General features: G+C 53.3%; 1 protein-coding gene and 1 non-coding gene across 5 annotated transcripts; both read right to left on the bottom strand.

The window, feature by feature from the left end:
* Positions 1-2,491: 2,491 nt before the first annotated feature.
* POU6F1 (POU class 6 homeobox 1) lies at positions 2,492-19,771 on the bottom strand. Of its 4 annotated transcripts, none has more exons than XM_014523724.2 (11): positions 19,753-19,771; positions 18,839-18,943; positions 17,391-17,586; positions 12,768-12,889; positions 12,044-12,269; positions 10,335-10,585; positions 9,143-9,271; positions 8,753-8,971; positions 8,003-8,141; positions 6,638-6,812; positions 2,492-5,966 (listed from the first exon to the last, which is right to left on the bottom strand). In XM_014523724.2, the coding sequence occupies exons 2-11, from the start codon at positions 18,890-18,892 to the stop codon at positions 5,621-5,623; spliced, it is 1,857 nt and encodes a 618-aa protein (XP_014379210.1). In that variant the 5' UTR covers positions 18,893-18,943; positions 19,753-19,771; the 3' UTR covers positions 2,492-5,620. The 4 variants fall into 4 exon arrangements, with proteins under 4 accessions (XP_014379210.1, XP_025069188.1, XP_025069190.1 ...); XM_025213405.1 differs by having other exon boundaries at positions 5,839-5,966; positions 6,638-6,828; XM_025213404.1 differs by having other exon boundaries at positions 5,839-5,966; positions 6,638-6,867.
* Positions 7,345-7,451, bottom strand: LOC112551614. The gene has a single exon (XR_003095907.1). It is a non-coding gene; the product is annotated as a U6 spliceosomal RNA (small nuclear RNA).
* Positions 19,772-24,846: the final 5,075 nt, after the last annotated feature.

The following is a 24,846-nucleotide window of genomic DNA, read 5'->3' on the forward strand; positions in this document are numbered from 1 at the left end:
CCTTTGTGACTGCCTGCCCCCCAGCCCCCAAAAAGTTCCCCCCCCCCCTTACAGAATTGAACCCTGATGATCTGGGGATTAAAAAAACAGGCCTGATCTCTGCCTCCCTCCTGCCTGGAGAGCACCGGGCCGTGCAACCCTCCTTCCCGCCAGCCTCGAAAATCGTCCGGGCTCAGCAAGCTCTGAATTTTTTATTTTTTGGGGGGGCGGTATTCATTTTTTTCACCACCTTGCAAAAAGGATGTGGACCAGGATGCCATCTGGTGGCAAACCCTGCTCTGCAGTCCCAGTCCGACCTGGGGGTGGGGTGGGGTGGGGTGGGGTGGGGGGTCCAGGCTGGCCTGGGGGGTACGCGGCGCCCGGCATCGGGTCCCTGAAAGCCGAAGACAGTGGTGGAAACGGATGGAAATAGTTTTCAGATCGCCGTTTTATCCCAGCGGGGCCGCGAGTCGGGTGCACTTTTGCTTTCCCGCCCGAAGCTCCAAATCTACCATCGCCGCCAGCCAGCACATCTGGATCCAAGTCAATAACCCGGCACATCTGGATCCTGCTCCAGATCGACCGCCCGGCACATCTGGATCCTGCTCCAAATCCACCGCCCGGCACATCTGGATCCTGCTCCAGATTGACCGCCCGGCACATCTGGATCCTGCTCCAGATTGACTGCCCGGCACATCTGGATCCTGCTCCAAATCGACCGCCTGGCACATCTGGATCCTGCTCCAAATCGACCGCCCGGCACATCTGGATCCTGCTCCGGATCGACCGCCCGGCACATCTGGATCCTGCTTCAGATCGACTGCCCAGCACATCTGGATCCTGCTCCAGATCCATCATCCAGCACATCTGGATCCTGCTCCAAGTCGAACAACTGGCACACCTGGATCCTGCTCCAAATCCACTGCCCGGCACATCTGGATCCTGCCCCAAGTCTACCAGCTTGCACACCTGGATCCTGCTCCAAATCCACCACCTAGCACATCTGGATCCCGCTCCAGATCCACCATCCGGCACATCTGGATCCTGCTCCAAGTCAAACAACTGGCACATCTGGATCCTGCTCCAAGTCAAAGAACCGGCACATCTGGATCCTGGTCCAAATCCACTGCCCAGCACATCTGGATCCTGCCCTAAGTCTACCACCTTGCACATCTGGATCCTGCTCCACATCCACCACCCAGCACATCTGGATCCTGCCCCTTGTGAGGCCTTTTGGGGCTCTCTAGTGCCTTTTGGCAGAAGCAGCCGTGCTTCCCGAGGTCATATTTAGATCACCAGAGGTTTTAATACGAGGCAGTGTGTGTCCCTTCCAAGAGTTATGCTGGGGGTGGGGTGGGGATAGGAAGATAATGGAGAGGAGGGAATCTACCCAGGGTTCACTGAACCCACTGGCTTCCTGGAGGACTCCTTGACCAGGCCAGGAGGATCTGGGCTGAGCTGAGAATCCCTCCCTCCTGGCCTGAGCCCACTGCTTCACCATGGCAGAAGCAGGGAGAGCTGCTCTAGGATGGACATTCATAGTTTCATAGTTGTTAGGGTCGGAAGGGACCTGAGCAGCTCATCAAGTCTGACCCCCTGCCATGGCAGGAAAGAGTAGTGGGGTCAAATGACCCCGGCAAGGTGATTATCCAGCCTCCTTTTGAAGACCCCCAAGGTAGGATCCAGCACCACTTCCCTTGGAAGTTGGTTCCAGATCCTAGCCACCCTGACTGTGAAGTAGTGCCTGAACCTGAACCTGCTTTCAATCAACTTATGGCGATTATTCCTCGTTACTCCCGGTACTGCTCGGGGGAGCAGGGACTCTCCATTGCCTGCTGGTCCCCCTTGGCCAGTTTGTAGACGTCCTCCAGATCCCCTCTCGGCCTTCTCTTGTGGAGGCTGAACAGGTTCAGGTCCCTTAACCTCTCCTTGTAGGGCCTGCCCTGCCGCCCCCTGATCACGCGGGTGGCCCTCGTCTGGACCCTCTTGATGCTGGCCACATCCCTTCTGAAGTGCGGCGCCCAGAACTGGACACAGTACTCCAACTGCGGCCTGACCAGTGCTGCGTAGAGGGGGAGGATCACCTCCTTGGACCTGCTCGAGATGCATCTGTGGATGCATGACAAGGTGCGGTTGGCCTTCCTGACCATGTCCCCACACTGTCGGCCCATGTTCATTTTGGCATCAATAATGACTCCAAGATCCTTTTCTGCCTCTGCACTGATGAGAAGGGAGTTCCCCAGCCTGTAGGTGTGCTGCTGGTTCTTCCTCCCCAGGTGCAACACCCTGCACTTGTCAGTGTTGAACCCATCTTGTTCTCATCCACCCACACCTGTAATCTGTCTAGATCTAGTTGCAGCCTGTCCCTCTCCTCCAGCGTGCCCACTTCTCCCCACGTTAGTGTCATTGCCTTGTGCGCCCCGTTCCTGCCCCCCTTCTCACCCTGCCCAAAACCCATTCACAGACCATACAAACCTCAGGCAGATTCTCACCAATTAAAGACAAGGGGGGGTTGAAAAAAGAAAAATACTGTTTATTTCACATGACTACATCAAGTGCATTAGTCTGACATGGCCATGGCAGCAAGAACCATCGGCCAGACCTCTGGTGGCCCCCTACCTCTCCCCACAGCTCATAAAATCCAACAGCACCTCTCCAACGTGGCATTACATGGGAGCGAGGGGGCCCAGCGTGCCCAGCAAGGGTGATCCAGGTGGGGGAGCCCAGGAGAACAGGGGCTTGGATGCAGGCAATAACACAGCAGGTTCTGATGACGTGGTATACACCCTCCCTGGGGTACAGACAATATGAAAGTGTTAGTGCCCCCAGCCTTCTCCCTCCTTCATCACCTGCACAGCACCAAACACTTCCTTGAACAGCCCAAGCTTCTCATGTTTGTTAGGGGGTTATTCAATCCTAACTCACCAATTTGGCCTGTTCCAAGAAGTGGTGCATCCTGACAAATACTCACCTCTCCACTTTCTCTGGGCAGATCCAAGTATTTCCCCTGGATTGGAGGCTCTTCTACAGGCAAGGACAAGCATTGGGGTGTTGCTGGAAGACCCCAGGTGGTATATGCCTCATCGCCATGCTAGCTGCCCGGTGCGAGGCTTGATTGGCTGGTCTCGCCCTAAGAGCTGCATCCCCAGCTCAGCACAGGGAACAGAGCAAGGCATCCATCAAAGCCAGCTTGCCAAGCAAGGAGAAATCCTTGAGGAACAGAAATCTCCCAATTTCCTTAGGCATAGTCAGAGACATGCAGACACTGTTGCCCAACAAAGGTGCATTAAATCAGACATGCTGATGGTCTCCCCAGTCCGCAGCTCAGCTCAACACAGCCTGGAGGCATTTCTACTTATGGTAGCACCAAGCCAGAGCATTTCTGCTTATGGTAACACCAGCCTCCTCCATGCTAGAGCAGAGACCTTGTCTCTGCTGTCATGATAGGGGGATGGCTCAGGGAAAGGACTCTTGAGATTTCCACTGGCAGAATGATTTGCCCTGAATTTCCTTGTGATTCAATATTCAGCCTGACAGCCATAGCCACCATCCACATCCTAGGTTGGAGAAGGGTTGGTGGGATCTTCTGCTGGTGAAGACCCCACCTCTAAAGCACAGGATGCCTTTCAATGTCTCCTCCTTGAGGACTATTAAATAATTTCTTCTCTCCATCTCCCCTGTAGGTTGGCCGTTGGCTGCAAAATGGAACCATTCCAATTCCATCTCCGATTAACTCACAGGCAGACCAAAGCTCCTGTCCCCGGGAATGACTTCTAGTGATCTATTCTGGGATTGGAAATTAGACCTCAGGGGTTGTTTTTTTAAAGCATAGGCCAAGGTGAAGCAGCGCTACCTCTTCGAGGTTTGCAAGGATGATAGCAGGAGAGATAGCACCGTGCCAGCTTTTCCCCAGACTTTCAGTTAAGGATTATTGTGCAATTCTCTCTCTCTCTCTATTTGGCTTTTACACTTCTACTTGGCAAACACACCTCCTGCTGCTTTCTTATACTCAAGACATAGGCGGGTGCTGCTGGCCTCCTCTGCCTGCAGGGATCTGATACCCACTGTTTCTTCAGCTCTGTCCTGCTTTTCTGTCAAACCCATCTCTGGATGAGACCCTCTTGCCTGCCCCTACCTGCCAGCTACAGACACTTGCAGGGACATCACAGGCTGGGCAGGGGTGACTGGAGGCAATGCTGAATGGCAGCTGATGGGGAAGGTGCCCATTATAATTCAGCACTGTTAGGGCCGGATGCAGGCCGCCCAGGGCTGGGACAGAAAGGAGGCCGGAAAATGGTAATTTTTTAATTATTATTATCATTATCTCTGGCGAAGTGGGGCCTGATACTAAAAGTTCACCTGGGGCCACCGGGAGTCTAGGTACGGTGCTCAGCACTGGAGGTGGATTTTGTCTGCCCCCCTCGCCCATTCCCTTGCCATGATCTAAAGGACAGGGATGAAGACAGTCACAAGCTGAGTCCTTGCCCTAAGGACCACTCTCCCAGGCGAAGCAGGAGGGGCTGCTATGTGGGGGTCCCTTCATCAAGGGCCAAATGCAACCAGACAATCCATCAGCTTTCTTCTCTCAGCACATGGGGGGCAGCTGCCACCTCCTCAGCCCTCTGAGCCACAAGGACTCCAGCTTGTCACCCTTCTAGTCAAAGCCACTCTCCAAGGTTAAGCTTAGCACCCCATTGGGTGCTATACCCTGGACAACCCACACTTGCCCCACAAGGCCCATGTTGCTGGAGGGCCTGGGTTCGAATTCCCAGTGCTACAATTAACTGGAGCTGATACAAACAGGAAGAAGATGGAGCATGCTAATGGCTTAGCGCCTGCCTATTTCAATCAACCCAATTAGCGAACAAAGCAATTGCCTCAGCCAGCCCTTTCCCCTTTAGTGCAATGTAACCATTTGTTTTCCAGGGTTTGTGGGGGGTGGGTGAGTGGGTGGGGAGCTAAATGCCAGGACTGTTTTCCTCCAGCAAACGAGGTTAGTAGGGGAGCAGCTGGCTCTTTAATTACTGCTGGCACCCCCAGCCCTAGCAGCTAGTCACATTAATAACTTCAATTTAAAGTCGTTTGCTGGGTACTGTTTAGAAAGCCTAGTCTCAGGGCAGAGGGTATAAAATAAGCTATCCCCCAGGATGCTGTTAGATCCCAAGAACCTGCTATCACACCGGGAGAAGAGGAGGGGATTAAAAATAAACAGGGATTGCAATTAAAATGTTTCCCATCTCCCTGGCTTGGCCCCTGTGTGGCCTTCAAGAGTTGCTGGAACAAAGCTCCCAGGGCTAGAAGCTTTGTCTGACATGGAAATGCAGACCAGTGACCTCCTGCCCTGGGGGGAAGGGGGAAGAGGTGGTATTTGCAGGGAGGGAGCTCCAGCACCACGCACAGGGTTACACTCAGGAGGAAGAGGAAGAAGGGGCTAGGCACGAAGTCCAATGCGGACGCAAGGACCAGAAGGGGCATGAACATATATGCACACGGTGGGGAAGGAATCCGCCCACCCGCCACGACAGTCACTGGCTGGGGCAGGGCCAGGGGAAAGGCAGTCACAAAGTGCTCAGGGCAAGATCCCAGGGGGAGGCAAGTTGCAGGGGTGGGGGGGCCGTCTCCACCTGCCCACCCCCTAGGCCTAGGGGATCTGAAAGACGTTGAGTTTGCTAGTGTTTTTGAGCGTCTGCCGGCGGTTGCAGAACCAGACCCGGACAACCTCGCGGTCGTAGTTGAGCTCCTTGGCGATCTCAGTGATCTCCTGCCCGGTGGGCAGGGCGTTTTTCTCGAAGTAAGCATTGAGCGCCTCGATGGCCTGGGGCGTGAAGGACGTGCGGCGCTTGCGCTTCTTGGAGGGCTCGCCACCCACAAACTCCATCAGATTTTGCTGCCCTTCCTGGTTCCGCAGCTCCGCCTCGCTCAGCCACTTCTCCAGCACTGGCTTCAGCTTCTGGGCACTCTTGGGCGTGATGTCCAGCTTCTCAAACCTGCAGGTGAGGTTGTGGGGAGGAGAAGGCTCATGAGGCCCACCCAGTCTCAGGAAGCAGCCAACAGGGCCCAAAGGCAAAAATTGAGCCAGTTACTGACCCATGTAAGGCCAGCAAGACAAAAGGCTGGCGAGGAAAGGTGATGGCAATAGGGGCCAGCATTGATGGACAGTTCTACGAGCGCCTCAAGGCTCTGGGTCAATCCACACTACCGGGAGGTATTAGGCTTCCTTCCCTAGTTCTGGGCAGAGTAGCTAAAGCAGTGGGAGACCTGTTATCAGATCTCCTGGACCCTAGTCCCTGCTTTGAGTGGGCATGGCAGAAAGGGGAGACAGGGCCAAGCATCAGGGGTCTGGGAAGCATGGGAGAGTCAGGATGCCTGGGTTCTGTTCCTGGCTCCGAGGCCAAAAAGCATGCCTGAGATTGCAATGTGGAGTATGTGTCCCAGTGCTGTGCCCAGGCACTAACACGTCTCTCCACTGGGGTTTGGTGCCTGTGGTGAGCGGATGGGGAGGGGGTGTGTTTCACAGCTAGTCTCCTGAAAGAGAAGCCCAGAGAGCCCAGGCTCCTTTTTATCCTATCGTCCTTCCTGAGGGGTAGGCTACACAGTTAAGCAGGGGCTCAGTGTTGCCCACCCTAAGCCGCCCAGCTCAGCCCCGGCCCCGGCTCACCTGCAGATCGCAGACTGGCTGTAGGCTGGCCCTTCCGTGGCTGTCAAGGCCTGGCCCACCTGTGTCTGCGTCAGCCCCAGCGACAGGCGGCGGATCTTGAAGTTCTTGGCGAACTCCCGGATCTCCTCCAGGTTGATGCCGTCCTCGTCGACGCCAGTGCTGGGAGTCTGGGGCTCTGGAAGCAGGTGGAGCTGTGAGGCCATGCGGTTCACTTGGCCACATATCACTTCCTAGCAAGGACATCATCCGCCCTGAATCCCCATCCCCCCTGACCAAGAGAGAGACCTCGAAGTGGGAGCAGGCCCCACTTCCTAGCAGGGTTGCCCTCCTCCCCATCCCTTCTGATCAAGAGAGAGAGCTTGAAGTGGAAGCAGGCCCTGCTGTGCTAAGTACTGCAGGGAGAGACAAAGAATCATAGAAAATGAGGGTTGGAAAGGACCTCAGATGGTCACATCTAGTCCAACCCCCTGCTCCAAGCAGGACCAGCCCCAACTACATCATCCTAGCCAAGGCTTTGTCTACCCGGGTCTTAAAAACCTCCAAGGATGGAGATTCCAGCACCTCTCTGGGTAACCTGTTCCAATGCTTTACTACCTTCCTAGGTAGAAAATTTTCCTAATATCCAACCTCAACTTCCCTTGCTGCAACTTGAGACCACTGCTCCTTGTTCTGTCATCTGCCACCACTGAGAACCATCCAGCTCCAAAAAAAATATGGAACGCTTCACAAACTTGCAGGTCATCCTTCTGCAGGGGCCATGCTAATCTTCTCTGCATCGTTCCAATTTTAGTATATGTGCTGCTAAAATGACCACAAAAGAGCCCAGCCCCACAGAAAGAGACACCCTAGCCCATAGCTGACAGGACTCAAACCTGTGCATGGGGTCCCCAACAAATTTCACTTCTATTGCCTTAATTTCTTGGCCATATCACTTGCCCAGGAGAGGAGCTGAGGCATAAAGCGAGGGAGGGACTCTCTCTGATCCAACAGGCCAGCAAAGGAACAGAATCTAGGTGTCTTGAGCCAGAGGCCAATGCTACATCTCCTGCTGTGGAAGCAGAGATGCTTATTCTCCCTTGGTTTGACCTGCCCCGTCTCTGGGGGTAACAGGGATCCGTTTGGGGCAGTGACACACTATGCAGAACGCTAAAGAATCAGATTCAGCTCAGGCTGCACCAGCACAGGGAACAGCCAAGGCTATACATGGGAACACAACACTGGCCCCTGCCCTGTGCTCTGCTCACTACTCCTCACTTCCCCTCCCAACTCCTATGGAAGGGGCCAACTCAGGACTTCCTCCCAAACTCGCCAAGTGCATCACAGTGGTGCATATGTTTGAACTGGTAGGACTCCAGAGGTGCTTACTGGAAACCAGCTGGCTCACGGTTTGGGTCTCTGAGCACGTGACGGGAACGGGAGCAGAAGACGGCTTGGCCACAGGGGCTGGGTTGGCGATGACCACAGCTGGCTGGGTCAGAGCAGGGGCTGGCTGGATTGGCTGGACCTGGTAACACAGGGAACAAGGCTCAGAATCCCCTCAGGGAGGGCTAGATAGGTGTATTTTGCAGAGAGAGAAAGAGTGGGGGAGAGCTCTCAGCTGGGGTAGAGCACTAGCCACTCACCCCGCTCTTTGCCAGCATGCTGCGCTAATACACAGATGTCAGCAGTATAAGCTAGAACAGCTCCAGGCTTATCTCAGGGCCAAGGCTGGTCCAGACTGGCCTGGAGGCAATCAGCCCAGCTACACTCAGGTTACTTAGGCAGCTTTTCCATTCATGCCTCCCAGGGCTTTGTCTTGCTTGTATGTCTGGCCTGACTGTGAGAGGTCCCAGGAAAACCAGTGACCTCTGACATGGGGCTCCCTGTCCATTCTGGGGCTCAGCTGCCACCAAGATTCAGCCCACAGTCATGGTGCTGGTCCCTGGCAGAGACACCACATATTTGGGGATGGGTTCACACTTCTTAGGGCCAATATCCAATTCACCAACTTCATCAGGCCTCTGGGAGCGGCCACAGGTTTGTGGCTTTAGGTCTAGATATGTTCCCAAAGCACATGGCCATGCGCACTGCAGCAGGGAAAGGTGTCTGGCTTGACACCCAGTGTCCCAAGCTCACCTCGTTCTTAATGGGAGGCTCCGGGGCGCTGGTTTTCTTGATGGCGGCTGTCTGAATGGTGCTGCTGGCCAGTGTGGCAATGACCTGCCCCTGAGCGTTGAGGAGCAGCTGCGGCGTTACTGTCTGTAGCTGCAAGTTCTGGGCTGGCAGGGCGGCCGGGGTGGGGTTGGCCGCTGCAAGGCCAGTGGGGTTTACCACCCATGGCAGCGTCCCAATGACCTGGGGAGGGGTGAACACGGGCATCATGGGGGTGTTGCACTAAAACCTTTCCCTCCCTGCACTGGGATGCGATAGAGCCCCCCACTCCACGATTCTTTTCCCCTTCTCAGGTCCCCCCTGCTTTGTTGGTGGGAGGGCAGGGTTGGGTACTGGGTTCCTGGCTTGACCCACCTGCCCCTGGGCATTGGTCAGGATCTGGCTTGTGATCCCCTGCATGCTGGAAATGGTGTTTGCAATCACTGGGGCAGCTGCCAGGGAGCCAAGCAGCTGGGTCTGTCCACCGAGGGAGGCTGCACTGATCTGCAGAGGAAGCAGGACATGGGTAAGACAGAGGCAGCCGTACTCCATGTGTCCCTCACCTTCACTGATGCCCCTGGCAGGGAGGGGCTTTCCAGCCCTTTATAGTGCTCAGCAGCATGGCAGTGGTGAGGCTTGTCACATCACTCCCTCCAGTCAACCCTCACTGGGTTACAGTGCCATTCTGGCGGGAGTGCCACAGATTAGTCCCGCACATCACTCTGATCCCCTTCCCCTGCCCAACATGCTGCTCTGCTTTCTGTTTCCTGCCCTGTGCTCCCTGCCTGATCTATCACTGTGCTGCTTGTCCCCTTCCTGATCTGCTGCATGTCACACATAGAGGTGGTCCGTGGGACTCGTGCTGCAGGTGGGCCACCCCTGCCCTAGGCTGTGGGGCTTTCACCCTGTCCACTGGAAGGCTCATGGAGGTCTCTGGGACCTCTCCTGGGGACATCTGAACACTTCACAGCCTTCACTTGTATGCACCTTCAGGTGGATGCTGGAGGCCTGTAAAAGGCCACTGTATGTGAGGCACAGAGGTGCCAAGGCCCACAGCCGTATGGGTATTCAGACACTGCAGTGCCATTGACCTGGAAGGCCGGCGCCTTAGTGACCTAGCTACTGTCATGCAGAGCCTGGGGCAGAATAGCGATTTGAACTAGGCTCTCCCAAGACCCTCCTTACTCTCCCAGGTAACCAGGGGTCTCGAGGGCTGTTCTGAAGTCTTTGCCTAAATCTACGAGCATCCAGCCTGTCTCTGCTCTGGGCTGGCAGCTCTAAGGCCAACCCGCTGCTTCCCCCAGCCCCCACCTTGGCAGAGGAAAACCCCTGGCACCACAGCAACACCTTCCTCTTACCCTCCAATGACTGCAAAATGCTCTACAAAGGAAGGCAGCAGCCTCACTGAGGAAACTGAGGCTTGGGGAGGTGAAGTGACTTGCCTGGGGTTACTCAGCAAGTCAGTGGCAGAGTCAAGAAAACAACCAAGGATTCCTGAATCCCAGGCCTGCGCTTTATCCACTAGCCCATGCTGCCTCCCACTCAAATGGTGACATCAGCCCCTTACTATTCCCGGGTTAAAGGCGAATCCCGCGGGCTGGACCGTGATTTGCGTCTGGGTTTCCACCGGCTTGGCCACAGGTGGTGCGGATGCTGTGGTGGGCTGTGGCAGGATGGCCGGCTGGCTCTGCACCACCGGCGGAGCCTGGAACACAGGCGGTGCCTGGAGAGGAGGCCGGGGCTGCACTGTTTGCTGAGCCGGGAGGGGCTGGGCTGGCACCACAGGGGCCGGGATGGCCGTGTTCAGCACCGTGGCGGCTGGAAGAAAAGCAGAGGTGGCAGTTGGAACAACTGCTGTGCATCAGTCTCCCTCCCCATCCTGCCTGCACACTCCTGGCATTGCAAGGTCCTTCCAGCCCAGCCCCGCTGCCTCCCACCTGCTCACTCCCTATAGACTGACTATGGGGGTTGCCTTTCCTGCCCTCCAAACCGGTGAGTGACCATCCTTATCTCTGCACCAGCACCAGCTTCTTCTCTGTCCTTTAGATGTCTGGCACTGGGAAGGGGGATGCAGAAAGGTGGCTTTTAGGGCAGGGCTGTGGCTGACTGGAGGTGCTGCTGTCACCCGTGGGTTTATTGCAAGTCTGAGCCCCAATACAGCCCCACTTCCTAGTTTCATGAGACTACATAAAGCATTTTTCAGCTTCACATAAACAACTGCAAGTATGTTTCCAGCCATCCTGACTGCCCAGAAGAGCTGAAGGATGACTGTCACTGGGAAAGCAAAAAGCCTTCTGCAAAGGGAGTGGGAGACTTATGCCCATTTTATAGATAGGGAAGCTGAGACACAGAGTGGGGAAATAACCTGCCTGGGATCACCCAGTACGCTGGCAGCACAGCTGGGAAAGGGACCCAGGAGTCCCAAGTCCTAGCCCAGTGCTCTACCCACCCAGACCAGGTCATTCTCATATCAGCACCTGTGAGTGACCAAGGGCAGGTCACACTTGTCTCCAGAGCACTGGAAACACTTTGGTCATGGGAAGATCATCCCCCAGCTGAGCTATATGCATGCTGGCTAGTCCCAATCCCACCTCCCTTCCACCAAGCCATCCTCCTTCTGCCACCAGCTCCTTGCTGGGAGGCAGATCTGCCTCCCCTTTCCCAGGGAGTTGGCAAAAAGCAAGGATCACAAACAGCAGTGTCTCTAAAATGAAGGGGAATCTGAACAAGCCCCATCTCTTCCCATGCTATTAAGGAAACCATATCAGAGACCAGGGAGAACCCAGCGGGGACCAGCTAAAGCCTGGTGGGTCCTGAGCACTAAGAGCCACTGGGTGAGGCATCTGCGCGGCTCCCCTGGGAAAGAGGCCAGTCCGAAGCTTGGCAGAAAGAATCAAGGGGGTACAATTCACCCCTGTGCACAGGTTGGGGCCTTAAGGTGGTGCATAACTTAAGGGGTGCGTAAACCTCTCAGCAGCGCTTTGCTCCGAGCTCAGTTCCACCCAGCCAGCAAAATGGGCTAGCCTGGGGTCTCAGAAATGTCATCAGCAGACAGCATCTGAAAGCTGGCTCTTGGGCTCAGCCTACACAGCTCTGCTTGGCCTTAGCTTTGTGCGTCTTGCCAGTCAGCACCAGCCTGAAGAGGGGGCCTGAGGCCCAACTAGGGTGCTGGATAAGGCCTTGTTTCCCCCCTTCTGAGGCTGGAGGGAGCTGGGGACACAGAAGACCCCACGTGCCCCTTCAGAGCTTCGCCGTGACAGGAGGAGGGGCCGTTACCTTGCAGATTGGCTATGGGCGGTTTGAAAATTCCCCCTGTAGGAGAAGCAGCCGTCAGTCCAGGAAGGGCAGCGACCGTTGCTGTAGGAAATGTCCACACAGCCAGTCCCTGCTGACTTGCCACTTGACCTGAAATACTGATGGGGATAAGAAGAGGTTGAGTAACTGCCCCTGCGGGAACCATTACTCCTGTCACAACTGTTGCTAAGCTTTCCTGAGTCAAGACCTGCAAAAGCAAACAAGATTTCAAAAAGAAAAAAGAACACATCAACGCCACTGCAGACCGCCTCAGCGCGCGAGCCCCGGCGAGACCTGGCACCGGCAGGGGAGGCCTGCCCGCCCCCGGCCTGCACCTGGTATCGCTCCCGTCTTTGCAGCTGGGTTTCCAGCTTGCGGGAGCCCTCCAGAGCCCAGCTGTGAAATTACTGCCGGACTGGCACTTTTGGGCTTGTGGGCAGCAGCCTCTCAGGCCCTGTTTGCAGGGCACTGCATGGAGGAGGCTGGCCTGGGGGTGGAACAAGACTCCAAGCTTATGTCCCACGGTCACAACTGCAGCATAGTGCCCAGTGCACTGCTGGGAGTGGTCCCAGCAGGTGCATCTCTGCAGCCCCCGGCAGAGTTACAGCCCCAATCATTAGTAGTGACTATGTGCTATAAGCAACCCCAACCCGCTCCACCTACTAATCCCCACCCCACCCCACCCACGCAAACGCTGGGTATTTACCTGTGGTGTGGCTTGCACTGTTACAGGGGCTAAGGTTTGCGTCTGCTGGCTTGTGACTTGGCTGAAGGTGCTGACAGATGGGACGCTGGTGGCTGCTATTCCAGGCAACGATTTGACTTTGCCTTGAAAGGAGGGAATAATATAAATTCAAGAGAATCTGTCGCTCCCAGTAACAGCAGCCCCTAGCCCTTCTCTAGCTATGGCCATCGGTACAGTGTAACATAATTTACAGCCCAGCTTGGGGTCATGATGCCCATTTCACAGGTGGGGAAACTAAGACTCAGGAAGAGGAAATAACTTGCCAGAGGTCAAATAGTAATTCAATGGCAGAGCAGGGAATGGAGCCCAGGTGTCCTCTGTGCCAGGGGGTGTCCTCACTATTAGGGTCTGCCTTGCAGTGCTGCTTTCTGTCCCCCTCCAGTGGGGTATTGTATATGCACGTTACCGGTGCTGAATCACTACAACTGGATTATTTTGGCTCCGATATCGAAGGCTCATACTTTTGAGATCTAGGAGTCCCATCCCCACACTGAGGGGTAAGACTGTTTGGAGTGGGAGCTCTCCTCGCCCCTAAAGGGGTTGAGCGCATAGCAGGTAACTGAGCCAGGCTGGCTGGTGGGAAGCTAAACCTTGAGGAACATGGTGCTATGAGTGTCGTGGGCTTTTGCAAGCCAGTTCCTTGAGATCATGAGCAGGATTGGCCACATGGCAGCTTCACAGAGCCCCCTTTCTGTGTTTCCAGAGCACAGGAATGTCTTTCACAGCTGGAAAAGCTCAGCTCCCAGCTGCCTCTAGCAGCACCGAGGAGCCTCCAGGTGGGAATCCAACTTCCAGCATGGCTTCAGAACCAGATTTTCACATTGGAACAGCCTGATTTTATTTTAATGTATTTTACTGAAGATAAACATGGCTTTTCAACCAAAGCAGAATTTTGGAAAGTTGCAATTTTCTGCTTTTTTTTTTTTTATTTAAATCAAAGACAACCTTAGAAGGTGAAAAATATTGTTAAAATTTCTTGCACAAAATATTTTTTGGGTTTTCTCAGTTCAAGGGTTTGAGTCATTTTCAGTTCAGATGTTCCTCTGAGGCTCTCAACCCCCACCTCAACATCCTTACAAACTCTACTTTCGACATCTTATTTTTAGCATGGTTAACATACGGAAGCTTTCTCTCCAAGTGTCACCAAAACCTCTCCGTCACCTGCATTTATCGCCTTCACGTATGTTCTCAACCATCTCTTGTGTTCGTTCTGTCCTGATTACAAATTAGGCAGCTATTGACTGTAACCACTTCGTGACTCTGATCTATTTGGGCGGGCGGCTGTTTCCTCCCTTGTCTTTGCAGAAAATATTGGAGGAGAAAAGATTTTCTATGCTGAACTTGAGCTTTGTTGACAACAACTGAGACAAATAATTGTAATGCCATGCCTAATATCATCTGCCTTTTTCAACCACCTGCTCTTCGGATCATAAAAGCAAAATATAGGGATTTTCACTGGTCGGCAACAAAGTGCTTTACGAAGGAGCTCAGTAGCCTTATTGCCACTGCACAGCTGGGGAAACTGAGGCACAGAAAGAGGATGTCGCTTGGCCCATTTCCGGTTTTACCCACTAAGAAGCCTGCTTCAGGGCTATGGGATGGCTGGAAGTGCTCCTGCTGGCTCCCTCCTTGCTCCTCTTTATTCTGCCTCTGTTCACACCTCCCTCTCTGGCATCTTATGTCCTGCAGCTGCCACAGTGCACAGTCAAGGTGACACCTTGTGACCACACCCAGGTACTGCAGTTTGCTGGATGGTCCACCTAGGTACTGCAGTTTGTGAGATCTGTAGCCAGAGCTCCAGTCAATTTACCCAGCTGGCAGTGAAAGGCACACGGAGAATGCAGGCGCGTTTACACGAGATGCTTTAAGGCGCATTAGCCTAAATTTAAGGCACATTAGGGCGTGCATCTATAGGTGCATGACCTTAATGCGCTTTAAAAATGGCGATTTTGGGCTAATCGTGCCTACATTTGATACCTGCAAATGCAGATATCAAACTTAGGCACAGATACTTAAAAGTGCATTAACGCACAGGTAGATGCATTAAAGCACGTTAATGCTGTGTGTGTGGTCTGATTGGGAACAAACTTTAATGCCAAGTCAGTCCACACACAGTGTTAATGCTCTTTAACGCTTGCACATGTAGATGTCTGCCTAACCCACTTAAAAAACCCACTTAAAGCAGAAAAGGACAATTTTCTTGCCATTTTCCAGTTGGTCTACTAAAAGGTATAATTTTAGAACCAAGAGTTCTAGTTTTTTGTAAACCCACTTAATGCACATTAAGCTAATGCGCATTAAATTTAGGCATGCTTAAATGCACATGTAGACACCCTGTGTGTGCTAACGGGCAGGACCGTATCTTTGCTGCTGAAAACTAAGAGCAATTAAAGCATCGTTCCAGGACATGCCTCTTCCCTTCCTCAAACCTCAGGCTGATGACCGTCGCCGGCCAAAGCAGCTGAGCACAAAAGTCACTACAGTATCTTCCATTTATAAAGTGTTTCTCATCTCCAAAGACCCATAACTTATAGAACCGAAACTCTTTCCTTCACTTGGAGCTCACCTTGCTTAGCAAAATGAGCAGGGAAAGGTCTGCTGTCTATAGGGGTTAAAGTATCCCAGGGAGGGCAAAGCAGCATTTAAAGGTAAAGGACAAGGTTGGCACCAGAAAAAATGGATCTAAACTGGCCATGTCTAGATTCAGACTGGAAACCAGAAGGTCTCTAAAGATCGGAGGATCAAGGTTCTGGATCAGCCTCCCAGGAGTGGGGACAAAAGGAAAAAGAGCAGGTTTCAAGATGCTATGGTACAGGTGTCTGTAACAGCAGGGACCTGGTCTGCATCCCCCTGCATCCACCCACCACTGAAATTCAGCAACCTCTGGGGAGAAGAGATTTAACAGTGTGTATCACCACCACAGAGCTGCCTAGGGAAGAAGTATTTCATAGTCCTGCTCTGCTTTGACTGGAGTGAGGCTGCTCTCAGTGGTGGCAAATGACAGAACAAGGAGCAATGATCTCAAGTTGCAGAAGGGGAAGTTTAGATTGGATATCAGGAACAACTTTCTCTCTAGGAGATAACAGGGATCAGCTAAGTCCCCTCAGCCCTTATTCACTTCACCCTCTTTGGGCAGTTGCCACCAAAACCTCTCCATCACCTGCAGGTATCACCTTCATGTATGTTCTCAACCATCTCTTGTGTTCGTCCTCTTGCCTTGATGTACCCAGCATTTAAAGGGAGGCTGCCCTAAAGCTTCCCACGCCTGACTGTGCTGTCATGATCACAGGTGTCTGTAGTCATTGCCTTAAGGGCTAATTTTGTGGGCTCCACCCTCTCCAGTACCCACTCCCATGCCTCACAGATGATCTAACTCATGACCTTCCTGGGCTACAGGCTCCCAGCCTGTCCTTGTCCCTCCTAAGCTATGAGCTCCTTGGCACCCTTGGTCTCTGGCTATGACTCCTGGCCTGTGGCCCATCTCCTGGGCCAGTGAGACCTTTGGGCTCCCTTGGCTCTGCTGACACTTGCCCCTCCTGGGCTATAGACCTCTGGGCTCTCTAGCCCTGCTGACAGCCAGCCCTCTTTCTCGGGTCAAGACCTTTGGCCCCACACACAGCTCTCTGAGCCCTCTGGCCCCTGGCTTTGCCCCTCTAAGGGCTCTGGGCCCTCTGGCCCCACTCTCTGCCCTTTGCTCGGGCTCCAGCCTTACTCCCAGGCCTCGCTCAGACTCATTCATCTGTGCTGGGCTTCAGGTCCCAAGCCCCAGGACCTCTCTAGTGAGCCCCTCCTGGGCTCAAGCTCTCTCCCTCTGGGCTCCAGGCTTATCTCTTCCAAAGCCTGCTCTGGCCCCATGCTCCACTTCTCAATGGGCTCATGCTCTCTCCCTATGAGCTGCAGGTCCTCTCTTCTTTTAGCCCCTCTTCCTTTCTCTCTGGGCCAGCTGGGACCTCCATACCTTCCCTTCAGTCCCTTCCACAACCATCAGAGAAGGTCTGCCTCTCCAGGCTGCTGGCTCACCTAGCCCTGTTCCCACGCTTATCCACTCCAAGGCCTGGCTGTCCATGGGCTCTGGCCTTGCTTACCCCAATTCAGCTGTTATCTCAAGACCCCGGCTGCCAGGAGCTCCTCTCCTGCGGCACTCAGGGCCAGACTCCCCAATTAGCCCCTGCCACACCTGCAGGCTGCTCCTCAAGCATCCTCTGTGGCACAGGAGGGTAGTGAAACACTGGAACAGGCTACCCAGAGAGGTGGTGGGATCTGCATCCTTGGAGGTCTTTAAGACCCAGCTAGACAAAGCCTTGGCTGGGATGATCTAGTTGGGGCTGGTCCTGCTTGGAGCAGGGGGTTGGACTAGATGTGCCTTCCTGAGGTCCCTTCCAACCCTCATTTTCTATGATTCTGTGATGAAGCCAAGAGGAAATCTTGGCCTCCCACTGGAAATCAGTGGAGAGGTCCATCCGCCCTTGCTGGAAGCAGCCCTCAAGCATGAGTGTTCAAACACTGCCCTGGGTCTGGGCAGCTTCCCACTACATTGCAATAACCCACAGGGCAGACAACCACGTAGCAGAGAGGGCCCCATACCGATTGTCTCTCCACATGTGGTCTCTGGGTTCGGCTGTACCTCTTCTCTCCCCGCTTTGCCTGTTTCTGAGGGGCAGCTGCTGGCTGCTTCCTCAGCAGCTGCGTCCAAAGTCTTTCCATCCTCCTCTGCTGGAAGCGGGGCATCGACTCCCACCTCCAGCACTCGGATGGTCTCATGGCTCGACATCACAATGACCTGGAAGGAGAGAGTCGAGCATCAGGGAGGTCTTGACAGGCCCCAACCCCGACCCCGAAGCAATGAGCAAGACAAGGGCGTGATGCTCTGGGTTTCATGTTGCCTGTGAAGTGAAAAGCAGAAATGGCTCAGATCTATCTACTGATCTAGACTACAGGGCTGAAGACTAGTCAGTCACTCCGGTAGCTAGGTGCAGCCCCTGTAACCTGGTGCTGCTCCATTAAGACAATGGGTCAAAGCTGGTATAAGCCAGCATCACTTAACTCCATTAAATGACTGAGCCACATTCCCAACTGGGCCAAATGGGTAACGCTCCATTGACAGGCCTGTATTCTCCAGCTGGCCTCAATCAGCAGGACCGAACAGGGAACAGTGCAAATTACTACTCGCTTAGGATGTGGCCTTGAAGAGGTGCAGCCAGGCAAGATGTTCTCAGGCTGCAAGTGTGCAGCATGACCAGGGGAAGGCAGGGGCTGAAGTACAGACAGACGTGCCCTGAATGGCAAGCTGAACCCTGGGGATGTCATACTGCCTGGGGACAAGGTCACATGGGGGGGGGTCAACAGCAGAGATACCCATGCACCCCAAAGGAGGAAAAAAACCCGAATCAAATGCAAGGCCTGTCCAGAGCCACAGCTTCAGCACCTAGTCAGGCTCCAAAATCACTGGCCTGCGTTGCACAAGTCCCGAGTCCCCAGGATTGATTTTGGGTGCTTTGCGTGGTTGCAAATCATGGCTCTGACATAGCCGCCATGCGGCCAAACCCTCCGATTCCAGCCACGTTCCTGGGATTCAAACCGTGCGTTGTCATTACGAGCGTGCCCTAGGAAACCCTTTGAGTTCATGCTTTATGCTCTCCTCCATGCATAAAAGAGGGCAAGAAGGTTCTTGTTTTCAATGAAAGCCTCGTGAAATCCCTGGAGTCCAGCAGCTGAGGCTTCAGGCTGGAGGCCAATTCCCACCTGAGAGCCAGTGCTGTCGCAGGGGCCCTCATAGGAATTCTGGAGCTGAACTGCAGGCAAGTAAGTTTGCCAAAGTGCTGGTCCCAAATGCAGGGAGACAGCAAAGCTCTGCTCTGTCTGCTGCACCTGCAGGATTCAATCGCTCCCCTCTCCCCACAACAAGCCTTCAGTTGGGCCCTCCTGGCCTGAGAAGTGAGCGAGACACCTGCTGTCAGCTCCAGCTCTGTCCAGGGCAGCCAGGATGCCTGACCACTCTAGCAAGAGCTGCCCTATGGTGATGCAGCCGGTACCTGCTCATTGACTGTCAGCGAAGCCTCCTGGGGCTGCACGGCGTCCGTGTCCATGGTGCGTCACTTGGAGCTGCGCTGTGGGGGGCGGCTCAGACTTTCTACATGCTGCAAACAAAGAGACGAAGGTCACAGGAGCACTGGCAGCTACTACAGACTCTCGCCCATACAAGCAGTCAGCTACCCAGCAACAAGACTTTTGCCTCTCCCGTCCCCTTATACCCATCTGATTGCATGGAAACAAGACCAAGAGATGTATCTGTCCATCCAATGGTCCAGCTCCCAAAGCAGGATGCTTGGACCATGGCTACAAGGCTTCCCTCCCTCCTGACCCTGGACTGCAAGTGGTGGCACCAGGCCTGGCATCAGGGAAGGACTGAATAGACAACAGGCAGAGCAAGCATTAGGGATTCTGTTCGAGACACCCATCCTGCCCCTTCCCATCCGGCAGGGAAGCAATGGCACCACCTCAGACAGGATCCATGCAAGCCCAGCCCAGAACCACCTGGGACGAGGCAGTCCAAAAGATCAAAAATCTCCTTATGGATCGATTAACCTCTCCTTCCCCTTAGGATCAAGCCAGCATCCCTCTCCCAAGACAAGCACACTCTCTCCAGCGTTCTTAGGCTGGGATTCTCTTCTCCCGTTGCAATATGGGACTGATGCACCTAAATCCCATAGGCTTCTTCAGAAAAACTCAGAGATGCCACATCCAAAGACAACCAGCCCCTGTCCAAGGGCCCAGAGCATCTCCAAGAGAACTTAAAAGCTCTTCAGGGCTTTGAAAGTCTCCACAGCTAGTGTCAGTCTCCAAAGCCGTCAATTAGCTCCTTCCTAACAAGAGCCCCTCTTGATGAGGCGATCTTGGTCTACATTTCCTGGAGGGCGATGCTTGCTTTGGCAGGAACCTCACACACCTGTTGACCATGAAGCCGTTCCTCTCCGAACGTCCTTCGTTAGCTCCTTTGGTCATGTCCTGCCCCCTCCGCTAAGTGTAATTGCTTTCTGAAGAGGCTTATGAATTTTTTATTAGGAATGTGTCTGGGATGCATTTAACCAGCCGGGCTGGATGACATTCACAATGACTTGATGCATGTGTGAAGGCGTCCTTGTTTCTGTAACCGCGCGGGAGACTAAGTGCTCCCACCGCTGCCAACATCCGGAGTTACCAGCGACGGAGAAGGAATTCTCTGCCCCAAGTGGCTTCAGGAGCTTGGAGGATTGGGGACACATCGCCTCTTCCATGCCACTGTGCCGGCCATGCTACATGGAGCAGCTGGGTGACAAGGGGTGGGTCCTGGTTAGTCTTTCAATGGTGGATCTCACTTAGATCAAGACACCCTCGAGCATCCAATGCCATTCCCTTCCTCGGGATTTTAGATATGCCCATCCTTGCTGTTCCTTGAAATGCCCAGTGTCTCACCCGTGAGACAACGTCCAATCCCAATCACCACTGTGATACTCCCGTTGCAAAAACCCAATATGCTGTATTTTTCAAGCCCCAAATTTTCCTCGGTTCTGGATGGAGCAGATCATGCTGTTCATCTAGCCTGCTCCCTGTCTTCAGGTATTTTGAAAAGCAAACGCGTGTCTGGGAGAGCTTAGACCGAGATGATCCTGCCCTGAGCAGGGGGTTGGATTAGAAATGACCGCCTTCCTGCTGGGATGATCTAATTGGGGCTGGTCCTGCTTTGAGCAGGGAGTTGGACTAAATGTGACCTCCTGAGCTCCCTTCCAACCCCCATTTTCTATGATTCCTGAGGCAGCCTGACTTTTCTATGATATTTGCTATTGTTACGACAACTATCTGTAGTAACAGCAGTTGAGATAGCCTTTAGTGGCACCAGCCCTGGTACAAGACCCCAGATGATGCTAGAGAAACAGAACAAAAAAAGTTTGACCCCAAAGATCTTGCAGTTGAAGTGCAAGTCAAGACACTCAGCAGATACAGCGGAGCACATGGAAACAAAGCTGAAATCTTGGCCTCACAGCTATCAAGGGAACCAGGGTTTCACCCTTGCAGTATGTAGTATGTGGGAACTGGGTGTCTTTTGCAGCTGTGCAACTAAGGGGAGAGACAACAGGGGCAGCAGCCCCAGCAGCTGTCTTTGTGGGGGTGGGGTGGTGCAAAAATAGCCATGACCACAGCGGCAGCTGATAAACTATGATCTAGAAGGTGGCAGGGGAGACGCCACGATGATGGGGTCGGACTCGATGATCTATTGAGGTCCCTTCCGACCCTAACATCTATGAATCTATGGTGTCGGCCCAGGTGGTTTTACTGACCTGCACGGAGAAAAATCAGGAAGGCCAAAGCGCACTTGGGGTTGCAGCTAACAAGGGACATGAAGGGTAATAAAGAGGAAGGTCAGAGGAAGTGTGGGTCCCTTACCAAATGGGGGAGGCAACCTCATGACAGATGCGGTGGAAAAGGCTGAAGTGCTTGATGCCTTTTTGACATGTCTTCACACTCAAGGTCAGCTCCCAGACTACTGCACCAGGCAGAACAGTTTGGGATGAAGGTGAGCAGCCACCATTGGTGAAAGAATAGGTTAGGGACTATTTAGAAAAGCTGAACATGTACAAGACTGTCACAACCCAGTGATTTTGGTGCCTCGGCACGATGGAATTTTCCCGCCACATGAGAGCCTCTTGCACAGCAAAAGGTTTTTGTTGCAACAGAAAAACCTCGGTGCAAGAGAGTTCCCGCCATTTGATTGCAAATTTGTGTTCCGCTATTGGCCAGTTCTAAATTATTCCTACGTGGCGGCTAGTGATTGGCTTGCTAGCCGTTTAAAATTTCGTGCGACTTCCGCCGAAGTCGGAGAACTTTGAGCACGCGGCAGAGTGCCTCTAAAGAGATCTGACTTGCGGCTGAGCTGATCGATAGACTGATCACCTATCGATTCTTCTCCCCGTCGCCGAGCGCAATCCTCGACGTACCCTTTCCCTGCCGGCTTAATTTGTGGATGGATTAGCTGGCCTGAGCCTTGCCAGCTGGAGCAATTCACATAGTTGTTCAAGCGACCGGACCACCTGCGTCGCGGCTACAAGCGGCGTAAGTAAAGTTTTTGCAACCAATAAGCTGTGTCTGCCTCTCCATTCACCAGCCCGCCCAAACGACCGAGTGATATTTGAATCATCTCGAGTCGGCTCCGGCCGTCCGAGACAAAGACCATGGAGCGAGACAGGATGCACCCAAGGGTGCTGAGGGAGTTGGCTGATGTGATTGCCAAGCTGCTAGCCATAATCTTTGAAAACCTATGGTAATTGGGAGAGGTCCCATATGAATGGAAAAGGGTAATATACCTTAGCAACTGTTGATCCCCTGGATTGTGGTGCACGCACAAGAGGTCTATGCACCCATTACATTAAGACCGTCAGTGTGGATACCTAGGCAAGAGTACGGAGGAGTGGAGGGTGCCCTAGACCTACCATCCTCTCTTAAGACCACTGAGACAGAGTCCAAAGGCCAGACCGAGTCCAGATGTTCAGTGTCTTGATGGTTGTAGCTTCTGCCAGAGAGGACCAAATCAGAGCTGCTGCTGCTGTCAAATGCCTCGGCAAGGGCAGGTTTCTGTTAGGATGATGTCCCTTAGTCTTTCTCCAACCAAGGAATACCCAAAAGGAAAATATATTATGCCCATCATTAAGAAAGGGAAGAAGGAATATCTGGGGAACTACAGACCGGTCAGTCTCACCTCAGTCCCTGGAAAAATCATGGAGCAGATCCTCAAGCAATTCATTTCTAAGCACTTGGAGGAGAAGGTGATTAGGAACAGTCGGCATGGATTCACCAAGGGCAAGTCATGCCTGACCAACCTGACTGCCTTCTATGATGAGATGACTGGATCTGTGGAAGCAGGAAGAGCAGTGGATATGATATACCTTAACTTTAGCAAGGCTTTTGTGCAGTCTCCCACAGCATTCTTGCAAGCAAGCTATGGAAGTATAGGTTGGATGAATGGACTGTAAGGTAGATAGAAAACTAGCTGGATTTCTTGGCTCAAAGTGTAGTAATCAATGGCTCAATATCTAGTTGGCAGCAGCACACCAGGGGTTAGTCCCGGGGCTGGTTTAGTTCAATATTTTCATCAGTTATCTGGAAGGTGGGTTGGTTTGCACCCTCAGCAAGTTTGTGGATGACACCAAGCTGTGGGGAGTAGTAGACGTGCTGGAGGGTAGGGCTAGGATTCAGAGAGACCTAGACAAATTGTAGGATGGTACCAAAAGAAATCTCATGAAGTTCAACAAAGGCAAGTGCAAAGTCCTACACACAGGACGGAGCAATCCCATGCACCAGTACAGGCTGAGGACCAACTGGATAAGCGGGAGCTGCGCAGAAAAGGACCTGGGGGTTACAATACACAATAAACTGAATATGAGCCAGCAGTGTGCCCTTGCTGTGAAGAAGGCTAATGGCATCCTGGGCTGCATTGGTAGGAGTATTACCAGCAGGTCCAAGGAAGTGATTCTTCCCCTCTATTCAGCACTGGTGAGGCCACATCTGGAGTCCTGTGTCCAGCTGTGGGCCCCCCACTACAGAAAGGATGTGGACACATTGGAGAGAGTCCAGCGAAGGGCAACAAAAATGGTTAGAGGCTATGAGAAGAGGCTGAGGAAACTGGGCTGATTTAGTCTGGAGAAGAGATGACCGAGGGGGGATTTAATAGCAACCTTCAACGCCCTGCACGGTGGTTGCAAAGAGGACAGGGCTGGACTGGTCTCAGTGGGGGCAGACGACAGAACAAGGAGCAATGCGCTCAAGTTGCAGCAAGGGAAGTTTAAGTGACATATTAGGAAAAACTCTCTCACTAGGAGGGTAGGAAAGCACTGGAACAGGTTACCCAGAGAGGTGGTGGCATCTCCATCCTTGGAGGTTTTTAAGACCCGGCTAAACAAAGCTTTGACTGGGATGATGTAGTTGGGGCTGGTCCTGCTTTGAGCAGGGGGTTGGACTAAACATGACTTCCTGAGGTCCCTTCCTACCCTCATTTTCTAGGATTCTGTGATGGTGAATATTTGTTACAAGTTTTTAAACCCAGCCTGGGCTTGTGAGGAACCGAGTGCCTCAGGATGCTGGCGCACAGTTTAATTAACAATTTATTCTAGTGCAACAGAGAACAGAGTGAGGGGAGACTGCAGAGCGCAGGGAGGCATCTGGCAGTATTAATAGTTAATGAGCTCTCTGGCTGCTGGGGCACAGCAAAGTAGCAAGAAAAGTCAGAGCAAGGGACACTTTGCAGCGGGGGGGGAGGGAAACAGGAGAACTCAAGGTGTGACACGGAGATCAGATGAGCTGAAAAGAAACTCGCTTCATGCGGCAGGAACGGGTTTGCTGGCTGCCTTGCATTGGTAAAAGCAGGGAGCAAGGTCTGGTGTGTATCCCAGGAGAGACTGGAAGCTGGCTGAGTTAAGGACTGTCTTTCATGGCAGCTTCCCGCAGCAATACAGGGCTCTGGGTTGGGACCAGTATGGGCCACGAGCGCTTCCCACCGTCTTTGCTCCTGGCTGCAGGCCAGCATAGCCTCTGGCATAAGTTAAAGCAGCCCCTAGGGACCCAAGATATTATAGCCCCAAATCCCCCTAGCGCTGAGCGACTCTTTTCCAGCCCCCTACACACGAGCCTGGAAGGACAGGAACAGCACAATGCTTCTTCCCACAGCCTGATGCTGCTTCTGCAGGAGAGACGGGGGAACGGGAATCCTCATTTAGGTCCCTCATGCCAATTAGGATGCCTGTAGACTGCTGCAGAGGCATAGCGGCAGCAAGTTTCAAAGCCAAGGGACCAAATTCAAAGTCAGCCCATATCCCACACTAATCAATGTAAACAGAGTTTGCTCATGCCGAGGCTGTATTTGCTTTTCCCTGAGCAGCTGGAGGATAAAAAAGCCCCCCGTGCCCCCCGCCCCCATCTCCTCAGAGACCTCATCCACACGCAAACCTACACCAGTTTGTTTAAACTGGATTAACCAAACTGGTACGAGCCCTTGCGTAGACCCTGCGATTCC

Source organism: Alligator sinensis, unplaced genomic scaffold (genome assembly GCF_000455745.1).
Source record: "Alligator sinensis unplaced genomic scaffold, ASM45574v1 scaffold551_1, whole genome shotgun sequence".
In the NCBI taxonomy this organism is placed as follows: domain Eukaryota; kingdom Metazoa; phylum Chordata; order Crocodylia; family Alligatoridae; genus Alligator; species Alligator sinensis.